We start from the raw sequence: 12,016 nt of genomic DNA, 5'->3' as shown, positions 1-12,016 counted from the left end.
CAAAATGGGCAAATATTAATCGGCAAATTATTTGTAAGCCTCGTTTCAGGCCTCTGGTGCCCTTAGCCCCATCTTATTAATAGCCATGGTAGTTTCGATCAACAGTAGAATTAAGCCGGGGATACACACATACATAAAAGGACACATACACACACACACACACACACGCAGACACAAACATGCAGCAGTTTCTAGGAAATAGGCACACACTAGCATACCAGAACAGGAGCAGAAAATGAAAGGAAAATAAATGCACGCCTTTGTGCACACTCATTTCTCTAATTTGTGTGCGCGTGAGTGTGTGTATGCGTGTATGTGTTTGAGTTGTCGGGGAAGGGGTGGGAGCGAGGGGCTGCTGCCGCACTAACGAATCCCTCGACCAGACTAACTAAATGAGAAGATGGGGCTGCTCGTGGAGGAAGCAGTTAGCATCTTTCCCTGCTTCCCTATTACTGTCAATCCTACACAGAGTGCCATATCAGCTCTTCTCAGTCACCTCTGGGACTAGTTGTTGCTAGCACTGAGGTGAAGTGATAGATAATGCATTATGAATGGCTAATAGTAAAACTGCTGCACAGCAAAGCTTGCCTTTTCTCGTCATTAGGTTCCTAGTAATAAGCAAGATAAATTGCTGACCTCTTTTGATATGCAGTGGGTTTGAATTGTATCATATTTACTACTCAGTGAAACTTTAATGGTTGTCTATATATCTTCTGCCAAGTTTAAATTGGGTGAGACTGTAAACTGAACAGATGAGGAGCTGGACGGATGTACACACAGCTTAGTGTTTCATGCACAAATGTCAAGGCCAGTAGGGTAATGATGTTTAGGTCTGCAGTAATGGTTGTGGCAAGCTATTAGCCAATTTGTCTTCTGTTATTGCTCTCATTTTCTGCGCAAAGGTGATTGTTATACATTTTTATCATGTTTAAAATGATTGTCATAAAGGACAGTCTCAACTGCTCACAATGCACGTTTTCCCCATCGCTCCTTTATTCTTGAATTCTCTTGCTTCTCATCTTTCATTCCACACTCTAACATCCCTCTTTTTTCTGCCTTTCCTTTTGTACTACTCTTAAGATGCTCGAGAAAGGACCGATGTGAAAGAGCGAGTGAACCCCAGAGGTTCGCATCGGACCAAAGGCAGTGTGTGGAGCTCAGCGTTCAGCCCAAAAATATTTCCGTCACCATGTCGGAAGTGCAGGTAAGCCTTCTCATATAGAATTTAGGGGATTGTTGTTTTACGACAGAGTTCTGTTCTTACCGTGGCAATGTCACCTGAATTTGTACCCAAGTCTCAATGTGGCATTTGCCATGGTTAACGCAGTAAGGCATGTGTAAATCATTTGCAATAAGGGTATATTTTTTGCAGAACTGATGCTAATACATGAGGGTCACAATTCAATGGCCAAATTTGTTTGTGGTGTATTTTTTATCAAATATTTAGTTTTTTTTTCAACAGAAAACCTACACAGAAATCTAACGAACAGTTGTCATGGTTAATTGAGTTCTCATGAAGCTATATATTTGAGTAACCCTTTTTTTTTTAAGTGGAATGTAATTTTTTTAAACGTATCTTGCATAAACATTTACGTGTCTATAGGACAATAAGTGTCTAACCCTAAAATGCAGAATGCTTTCACAGACAGTTTGGTTGAAACCAGTATTTTCACCACATAGTGTAGTTTAGTTCTGTTTTCCATAGTTCATTTTGAAATGCTAAACTTAGTTTGGCTTTCATGTCTCCAATTGGGTGTGTAGCTGGGATTGTTTTTGCTGTGTCGGCATTTTAGCATTCCAAAATACTGAAATCTACTAATAAATTTAACGTGACAGTGGGTAACTGGAGACTTACTCCACACCCCAATTTTTGTCTTTGCCTGTTAAATTTAGGATTCAAGACATTTTTTAACAGTCACTCATAGAATGTTTGGTGGTCAGATCTGTCATTTTATTGATGTAAACACCAATTACTTAGCATCCCTCTCATGAGATTAAAAATCAAAGGTAATAGAGCCTTGCAGCCCGTTACTCCCAAACTGTGGATGGTGCTTCCCAAAGTTGCCTCCTCTGGCCATTTTGAATTAAAATTAAAAAAAGATATGAACAGAGCTGTTTCGGTAAGCATTCCAGTAGGAATGTAAGTTTTAGTTAGTTTTTTCTCGTTACCTGCAGAATGTTTGTGATTTTTCTATTTTAACCCTGTAAAGCCATTTTTCACCTTCTTTGTGCTGTACAAATGAATCGTACCTACACTTTTTGCGATTCCAAAGTCATTCAGCTAAAGTCATTTAGCTATCAGACTAATCCAAACTGTCGATCTTTATGTATTTTACCACACACAATTATAATAGCTGCCATTGTCACAGATGCACACACAAATGACTGAGCCCATTACACACCCACACATAACCCAGCTTCACTTACTTGTCTCTCTCCCCCAGCACCCATTAACCCCAATGTCATATCTTATAACAATCCATATACACCATGTCCTTTCATTGATCTCATCGTGATTGCCTGTCTCTCTTTCTCCCCAAAGCTGGTCCTTCAGGCTCGTAATGTGCCTGATCTATCAGTTGGAGTCAACTGCTCTTTTGAGGACTACGTGGAGACCGAGGGACTGATCCAAGGTGGACACATTTACTGCCTGTCCCCCTCTGCCCGTGACGTTATCCCCATCACACGGAATAAAGGTTGGCCATAATTAGAGGGGTGACGAAGTCGTGGGGCTTGCACGAATCATGAGATTTTGTTGGCATTGAAGCAATATCTTCATTTGACAACTTCTGAGTTATGTCGCTGTTACAGTTTTGTTCTGTATTCTCCCCTTTGCCTTTGAATTCATTTGACGCTATTAATTCATCAGCATGGGCCGATGTCTCCCCCTAAGGGTTTTTTTTTCTACTGTGCATTCTGAGAATTTTGCAGCTGTGCAGCCACCAGAAAATATTTTTAGCATTATTAGATGAGTTGCTTAGTGTGACTCTATCCAGAATACCTTGTCATTACCAATAATGCTTGCCTGTTCCATTTCAAAGCACCCAAACTCAAGTTTTCATTTTTTTTACTGAAAATAGCAGTTTTTGAATTGCCATTATCATGCGTTATGCACTGTTCTCAGAGTCACTTATTTATATTTGTTTCCCTCGAAACGACACTACAAAGCCAGGAATCAGTGATTATTGCTGTGTTTAGACATACAGTATGCACTATCTTTTGTTTTAGCAACTATTGCACACTTATCTCATGTCAGTTTCTATTTTCACCACAGAAATGATGAACATGTTTTGTTATACATATTCAGTCTTGTCACTTAGCTTTAGGTTTTCTCCAAGTTGAATTTCTGTAACTCTTTCACTGCACCCACTCTTGCTTCCTGAGCAGCATCCTGGTGTTTTTTTTTCATTTATTCAGCCTAATGGCAAATTTTTTTGTCATGTTCATTCAGGTGACAAGCGTGTGGTAAAACTTTATCTGAAATCCAAGGAAACGGGCAAAAAGTTTGCCAGTGTCGACTTTGTCTTCTACAACTGCAGTGTCCACCATTCGTAAGTTACAATGTTTTGTTAATCAAACACGCATTTAAGGATTTGCTTGGGTTTCATTTACTTCTTCCCCTCTCACTTACACATTTCGTCCCTCTGTCCACTGTCGCTGTGGGATGACTCGCGCAATAAACACCCATCTCCCTTTTACATCCACATGGGGTATCAAATTACGTTTGAAGTGAAAATCGAACGCGATGTATATATGTAACGATTGTGAAATGAGATGGTAATTCTAGGCTCATCTTAACATCTGACACACACTAATAAATCTTCAATTATTAATTCATTACTGGACTATCTATAATCCTGCCTCCTGGAGTTTAACCTCATTTCTCACTAACTTGATTAAAAAGAGATGTTTCATCTGCTACTTATTTACACAAGAGACAAAATACTGTACTGCAGCGCAGTCAATTAGTCAAAATGAGTCTCCTCTGATCTAGAATGCCTTTGTCTGTCTATCTATCGATCTGTCTGTCTGTCTCTGTCTGTCTCTCTCTCTCTTTGTCTCTCTATCTCAGTTTTTCACCTTAGTTTTCAGTCCTGTGTCTGATGCTTGGATCAAATAATCCTTCAGGACTGAAACAAATCACCTCAATTGCCCCCCTTTGTGTCAGGCTCTTCCTCAGTCCACCCATGGCTGATCCAGTGGAGGCTAAAACGTCTGGTGGGGTATTAGCCTCAGGGCAGCAGATGGCACGAAGGCCCCCGGGGTACCACAGGGCTCGATTCTGGCTTCACTCTAGATCTTAAATAAGCCTCCTTTGAGAATTGTCCACAAACTCATTCGTACATTCACATGCCCAGCCACACTTCTCCCTACTCTGTCACTTATGGCACGTTTAAGCTCTGAATGTCTCGAACACCGAATCTGTCGCTTTGACCTTTGACATGGATGCACAGTTGCCCTGTCGTGGTACACCAATCCCCTGCCACAACTGTAGCAATTACCCCAGGATGCTGTGGTTTACAATGTGTAATCATGCTTAATTCATCTCCCATAAGGATGCAGTGATATTTGCTTTAACTCTGTGTGCATTTTAATACCCAGGGTGGTACAAAATCCTTTATGTTCTGAGAAAGAATACTTAATTAAAAAGAAAGGTGTCACATTGAGGACTCGTGAGTAAATTGCAATATGAAGTTACATTAACATTTATGGCATTCCTTCTTGTATGGTAGTAGCTTCAACATGAATTGAGACAAGAGAGGCACCCATTTGAGGCCGTTACCCCTTTGAGCTGATTAAATCTACTCCCAGGGACAATCGAATATGGCCTTTGAGGGATGTAATGGACATGTTTAATTACGTTACAGATATGGCACGTGGCATCTTTGCCACTGACTTTTACGGCCAAGAGAGCTACAGAGATAAGAATCCCTTTTGATGATTGCACTCTCTCCCATATATATAGCAACAGTGCCCCTTGGGCATCAGGTAAAGTTACTGGTCAAATTACTTCAGGTCACTGCACCAATATGCACGGTTGTATGTCCACAATACCATTTCTCACATCGGCAATTTCTCCTCATAATGGTGTGCGGTAAGCCAGAGTACAAAGACAGTCTGAAAACATTGCATAGCTCATTTGTAAGCACATGCAATATTTGGATGTTTCATGAATATTCCTTTATATTGTAATGCTGAATGCCACCATTATCCCATTATATTCCTTTGTAATTTATACTTGCACACTGTCACACAACCTCCCATCTCCAAAAAATACACACCCCTCCTCCTTATTTACACAACTGATTATGTTGCAGGCCTCGCCTTTTCAAAAATCCCATACATTTGCATAGTGCTATTAATCTAATTAGAATTCCCACTGTTTCAGTTTAAGGCTTGCTAAGATTGAAATAGAAAATCACCCACGGCCATGATTGCTCCGTAATTAAATATTTCCATAAGCTTTTTCCTCATTTCTCAGCCCTCCATTTATTAAGATTGGGTGGATAAGGTGGCACTGAATAGGAGTTAAGCTTTAAAGATGTACAGTACCTATTCTTTTATGTTATTGTTTATTTCATGAATGCACAATATCCACCATGAATCAGATCTGTTGTTTTGGGTTTATGGAAGTAATGTTTGGTGTATATAAGTTTAACATTGCTAACTGTGTATTAACATCAAACCCGGTTATTCCAAGCTGTGGTCATTGTGCGTAATTGCCATTCAATTTTTATAATTAGTTCTACCAGTGTAATGTGCAGTTACAATTAAGAGCGTGATTTCACATACTTTGCAATTGTTTTCATTCATTCTTTTTCCATCTTTTCAAAGAGTTTTACGCGCTGCATCACATTTACAAGACATATTTTTGCAACTTACCTTGCTTTGTTTCAAAAGCAGTGTTGCACTGAGCAGAACAAGGCTTTCTCTTTTGCCATACTGGAGGTCTTTGTCTCCTCCTTCCGACAACACTATTTCATGATTCACCATATACAGTCATGGAAAAAAATATATACCATAAATGTTTCTTCAATTTGTTGTTCATTTTAATGCCTATTGCCATAAAAGATATATAATTTGAAGAATATAGTGAACATGACAGAAATGCATCTGATTCCATAACACTTTCCGATCTGATGTGCTGAAGCTTATTTGTTTTGCCAGTAGTTTTGGTAACTATCAAGAAAACCATGGAAAATGGCTCTATCAGCTCTTAAATTAAACTCTAAATCTGAGCTGTTTTTGTTCTCGTCATTATATGTGTGCATACAAATGTACTTTTAGTTGTACCACACCATTAAAATGAACAAGTAACTGAAGTGAGGGTGGTCTAATAATTTTTCCATGACTATATTTCCTCACACTTGCTAGAGAAAGAGGATCCAGTAGCAGATGTGTAAATCAACTTGTGAATTATTCAACTCAAGGGTGAATAGTAGCCAATAAATAACTCATTTTTGGTGAGAGCGGTGCTGTCAAACATACCTCATTAGGTAAACTGTTTTTAGCACTCCAAAAAGACCATGGGTTGAAAAATGATTAGAAATTCACATCTCTTTATTTCAGGTTTGAAATAATACTTGCGCTCTCGAGGCAGTGCTGCAGATTAGCATCTGAATAGGCATTAGCATTATGAGCATGGAGCTTGTCTGCTGCTTCTCAAATCCTCTGAGTAATAATAGCTGATAGCCATTAAAGGGGTAGAAATAAGGCAACACTTGGGGGTCTAAAAGAATGAGCCCACCGCTGGTACATGGAAAAATATCAAACATTCCGCAATGCGCCTTGGTGGGGCTTAAGGCGGAGTTGCACCCGAGCTAAAAGTGAGCCTTTTAGATCCTAAGGAAAGGGACCCTGGTCACTTGAAGGGACCAAAGACTGAGCAGTAGGGGGTTGTCAAACAGAGCCTACTGTGGCCCTGGGTGGTACCTATAATGACACGTCTCCTATTTCAAAGGGCACAATCATAAAAGTCAAAGAAAGTTGGCATTGGCAACCTGCTGACATTTTGCTCGTTATTTCTGTCGCTGGGAATGCGAACAAGGTTGATTTGACTTGAATAAAAAATGAAAGTAAAATCATATCTGGACATTGTGTCAGATGTAAAATCTTGTGTTGTTCTTGTTGCTGATACTGATGCTTGCTTCTTGATACTTGCTGTTAAGTTGACAGTTGAGCTAAACTGAATTTCAATCCGAGCTGCTCTACTGCTGGGCCCAAACAAGCAAAAACCTTCCTGATGATGAACAGGCTCATACACCAATCCTCATTTGTATTTCTGTCTTTTGACTAGGACATTGGACCACATATCCTTGATCTACTGTGGAAAAAAATATACTATGTAATCGATTATTTTAAAAATCCTGAATGATAGTCTTTCTCTTTTAATGTTCTGAACTCCTATTTTGAAGCCACTGTTGTGTCAAGCATCCTAGAGAGTCATAGTAGAGTTGTGTGAGGATGTAGCACATCTTTCTTTAGTTGACATTATTTGTAATCACCGTATTTTAATGGTAGCCTCAGTAAAAAATAAATAAATAAATGAATAGATAAAAACATCTCTCCATCGGTGGACGTGCACGTGACAAAAGTTTTTGCTATCGATCATTTCTCGTGATTAGTCCATTTCAATATCATGCTGTGACGATGTACTCACGTTCCTCTCGGGTCCATCTACATTGCTGCCTTATTGATAGATTTTGCAACATAATTCAACCTGTCATTTAGTCATCTAGCTTCATTTGTTCTAGCAGACACATTTCCACGGTCGGCATTGTTGTTGCTTTGTTCCCTGTTACGGAAAAGAAATCATCAGCATTTATCAGCAAGTAAATCCACAAGGTCGACTGAATTCTGATGAATCATTAGTTGATTGAGTCAGTAATTACAGATAGGACAGTTTGTGGTAAAACCATAGTCTATATAATTTGTCCATAAGAATAGCGGTTTTCTTGTTTTGTCCATTGGGTTATGCACTGACCGCAATTTGAATAAAACATGGCTTTTATGCAGTTTGTTTCCCCAATTTATCAGTTTGGTAGTATGTTTGCGGCTTCCATGTACTTACTGAAACTAATCGAAAGTGAGCAAATTATGGCTAAATTAGTTTTTTGGGGGATTTTGATTTTTTTTTTTTTTTACATTAATTTTTTTTTTTGTCAGCTGGAAAATGCATTGGAAATATTTTATTTAGGGCTCAAACGTGACATTTACTGCCAATGACCTAGACTTCAACAAGCCAGCTGTCTGAAAATCTTACACACCCAAGGCCTTTCAGCAAAAAATCACAAATTTATACTTACTTACCAAATCGTTATTCCCAATTCGGAGCTTCCTTGTAAAACATTTGTGCAACCTTAAACGGCACAATGTACAGGCATCTTTTTTCGTTTGTTTCTGACCGTGCTATGTACAAACAGAATCCTCTGATGGTTTGCCACCACTAGCTTAGCTTCGATGTCCATTAACAATGCACTCGATTTGTTTACTTCCCGTTTCTGATTTTTCAGCATTGTGTTTTATGTCACTTTGTCATGAACTCTAAGAAAGATTTAAAAGTAACAAGCTTATTTTTCAGACGTAAGGAGTAGAAAGTAAAGATATTTCTGTTAAAAAAGGAAGGGGTAAAAAGTAAAAAGTCAGTACAAAAATAATCGAGAAAAATACAGATAACTGGAAAATCTTCAACTATGATAATGCTTCATTCTGCTTTAACAGAAAACTGAGACAGCACTTTTTTTCAAAACAGCTATAATATACAGTATGATTGCTTGCTTGAATTTTTTTTTGAGTTTTGAATAAATTAAAGTCAACAAATTTGAAAGTGGCCATTAAATCCGTCAATTGTTCTGTATCAGAATCAGAATAAATTTTAATGGCCACGTATGTAATAACACACAACGAATTTGTGTGTTGAGGGCATCTGAGGAATAATTTTGGCCACTCCTGCATGAGACTATCAGTCCATATTGAATTCAAATCTTGACGTGAATTAATTTGCTTCAGTGACACAACTCACATCATTCAGCGAAATTCTCGCTAATTCTTGAGTACGGAGCAAGACAGACCAGAGGAACCAGAGCTGGATTAGTTCTTAAAACAGGAAGTCCGTGCCATAAGTGCCATCTGGCTTCAAAGTGCAGCTCATGGGTGCAATAAAACAAAGGATGTCCTCTAACACGAGTTATTGTGAGACAAACATTGGCATGGATTAAGTTCAGTTTTCACCATTGAATATAATGATGAGGGAGTAAAAATTGTTGACAGACATTTTGCACCCATTGCTTGAAACACGGCCTATACTTTATAAGGAAACATAAGAAATATCACCCAGCATGTCCTGAGTCTTTTACGTATTCAAAAGAATAAACTTGAAATAAGATAAGACAAAATGTACCGAAACATGGCCCGGAAACAGAGGTACAGATGGATTACTTGTACTGTTCCACACTTATAAGTAGACTTGACATCCGTGTTTGTTGACAAATTTACTTAATACCTCTGTTGTTTTCATCTATGGGGTTTATGTCAACATAAAGTGGTACGGGCTCCTCATTTTCTCTCCAGTATTCGTAACAGTGATACATTCTTATTTGCTCTTGCGAGGTATTAAGTGGCCCGTTATTTCCTCAGCCACTCATCCCTCATTGTAAATGGACAGCTTCTCTCAGCACAATGTTAAATTGGTCAATTAGAGCAGGAATGGGATTGAATTAAGGCCCAGCCTGTGATCTTGCTCAAAAGGAGTGCCCTACACTGCAAACGATCGCTTAAAGTGTGCACCTAACAAACCAGCCGCTCTAATTGATCCAAATGAATCCACGTCAGGGTTTGATGGATCTGTATGTGGCCTTCATCACTGGCCCGTACTTAGAATTCTAATTTCTCATGTGGATATGTGAAATGGTGGCTGGCATTTGGCACATGGTTAAAATATACAGTACTTGAGAAAGCTTGTCAGGGGCGTTCTCAAGATAGCTCACACATACAGTCCACCTGGCAGTTGTGCTTGAATACAAAGCAGTATTTCTATTCGTTGTTTTATTTCTATTCGTGCAGGTTCGTGCACCTTTGTATTAAATGTCGTTTCACTACAATTGCAATAAAAGTAAACCATATGCTCACTTAGTTTCATGAATGCGAAATAACTCAGTCCTAGAGTGTGTGTTGAAAACAAAATACGTTGGGGAGCTTTGTAATAAAATGAAGGTTTTATTTGTAGACTCGTATTGTTTACACGAGGCATCTGGGTTTGCATGTAAATTAAGTTCTGTGAAGCGTAATGTGTCTCGAGGGCTAAGAATGGCCAATAATTTGAACCAGCTTTGATGAACTATGCACTAGAAACTGTCACGCAGCACTGTTAGTGCCTCGTCACATATGAACCCACTTACAGCTGCCAACCAACTTCCAGAACAATAGTTCCTCCCTCCCCTGTGAGACCCCCACACGGAGCCCCGCAGGCTACATACCCCCTCCGTGGTTTTCATCTCCCACGATACCTGGCGTCTCCACGTCTATCGGGGAAATCCACCTGCTTTTGATCTCTGCTCCGTTTCCCTCTCTTTTTTTCCTCCCATCATGTTCTTTCAGCCAGTCTATCTGCACCTCACCTCTGCAAAAGCAGGTGAATTCAAAATTGTGGAGGCACCATAGCCCTGCGGATGAAAGAGCGCTTTAGACAAAGAACACAGGAGCGCTTTTAAAAAAAATCGGTCTGTGGCAAAGGAAAGGGATGGGAGGCTTGAAATGATGGAAGCACCAAAAGAAAAACCTCTGCCTCAATGGATGCACAGAATTGCACAACAGAGTGGACATGTTGTGAGGAGACTCACTGAGCTCTTAGTGATAAATAAGGCCAGTGGTGGGAAAAAGGTGTGCCGAGGAGGTTTTTAGTCTGGGTCAGACAGAGTGTACACTTGAAAGTGTGTTATAAAAATATATTTTTTTATCAAAATATCTGAAAAAAATATAGAGACACCTTGGTATAGACTTTCAGTATGCAGTTTTACGCCGTACTCTCAAAAACAACTGTTTACTGAAATACAAATGAACATACTCTGATTTCAAACTTCTCACAGCTGTACAAAAATGTCTAAATTTTATCACATACAAATGTTAATGTTAACCACTTTTAACGTACTGATCCAAAAACAACAGAACAGTCCTCACTTGAATGTCATACTTATTTCAATTTCATTATTTACTCATCACTTAAGTGTAAATTTAAGTAAACCAACGTATAAAACCTTAACTTTGCAACTAGTGATGGCATAATTTGAATTCCATCCTCTGATGTGATTAGTTTTTCTCAAGGCTTTCTCTAGACTAAAAGTTTAAGTGGGAAACTGGGAAAACCTTGTGTTGTGCCCCATCATTATTTGCAAAGAGTAAAAAGAAAAGCCAAACATTTTGAGGTTTGCGTGATTTTGGAAGCATACTTTCCATGAAAAGTTTGCTTAAATTTCCCAATCTAAGGTTCCAATGTACCAAAACCATCTTTATTGTAGTCCGATTTTGCTTTGTCACAAATCATCCAAGTAAACGAGCTAAGTCTTCTCTCTCATCTCCTTTCCAGTTGCCTCTCTTGTGTAAACGGATCCTTTCCATGCTACTGGTGCAAGTATCGCCACATGTGCACCCAGAATGCCAATGACTGCTCCTTCCAAGAGGGACGAGTTAACATTTCTGAGGTAAGTTAGTGCTTTACTGTATGGCTTCCTGTCACTGTGTAATTATGTGTACTGTATTGTTTTTGTCTTCTACTCTTGACCCAAGTGTTTGACACCTTTAATACATTTACTTATGAATTCACGTTTCAGCAAAAATATATCATGTTTCCCCATTATGTAGCTACCTTTTACTGGTGCTGTGATCCTGTGGGGATCACTTAGTGATTTTAACCCACTCTTTGAATTTTGCCATAAATTGTTTTCCAGTGAAGACACCCTCTTTAGTCTTTGCTTCAGGTTTTTTTGGAGATCTCTGCTGTGTGTATCTGGATTTGTAACAC

General features: G+C 39.0%; 1 protein-coding gene across 3 annotated transcripts in view; it reads left to right on the top strand.

Annotated features, from left to right (window-relative positions):
* LOC133507217 (plexin-A1-like) overlaps positions 1-12,016 on the top strand; it is a 215,625-nt gene that overhangs the window by 123,233 nt on the left and 80,376 nt on the right. For all 3 annotated transcript variants that reach the window (XM_061832037.1, XM_061832035.1, XM_061832036.1), the window contains 4 exons: positions 1,081-1,204; positions 2,543-2,696; positions 3,452-3,551; positions 11,582-11,696. In XM_061832037.1, the coding sequence (XP_061688021.1) occupies positions 1,081-1,204; positions 2,543-2,696; positions 3,452-3,551; positions 11,582-11,696 (493 nt within the window). The remainder of the gene's footprint in view (positions 1-1,080; positions 1,205-2,542; positions 2,697-3,451; positions 3,552-11,581; positions 11,697-12,016) is intronic.

This window comes from Syngnathoides biaculeatus, chromosome 10 (genome assembly GCF_019802595.1).
Source record: "Syngnathoides biaculeatus isolate LvHL_M chromosome 10, ASM1980259v1, whole genome shotgun sequence".
Classification (NCBI taxonomy): domain Eukaryota; kingdom Metazoa; phylum Chordata; class Actinopteri; order Syngnathiformes; family Syngnathidae; genus Syngnathoides; species Syngnathoides biaculeatus.
Note: the sequence above shows the minus strand (reverse complement) of the source record. Positions and strands in the feature narration are given on the sequence as shown.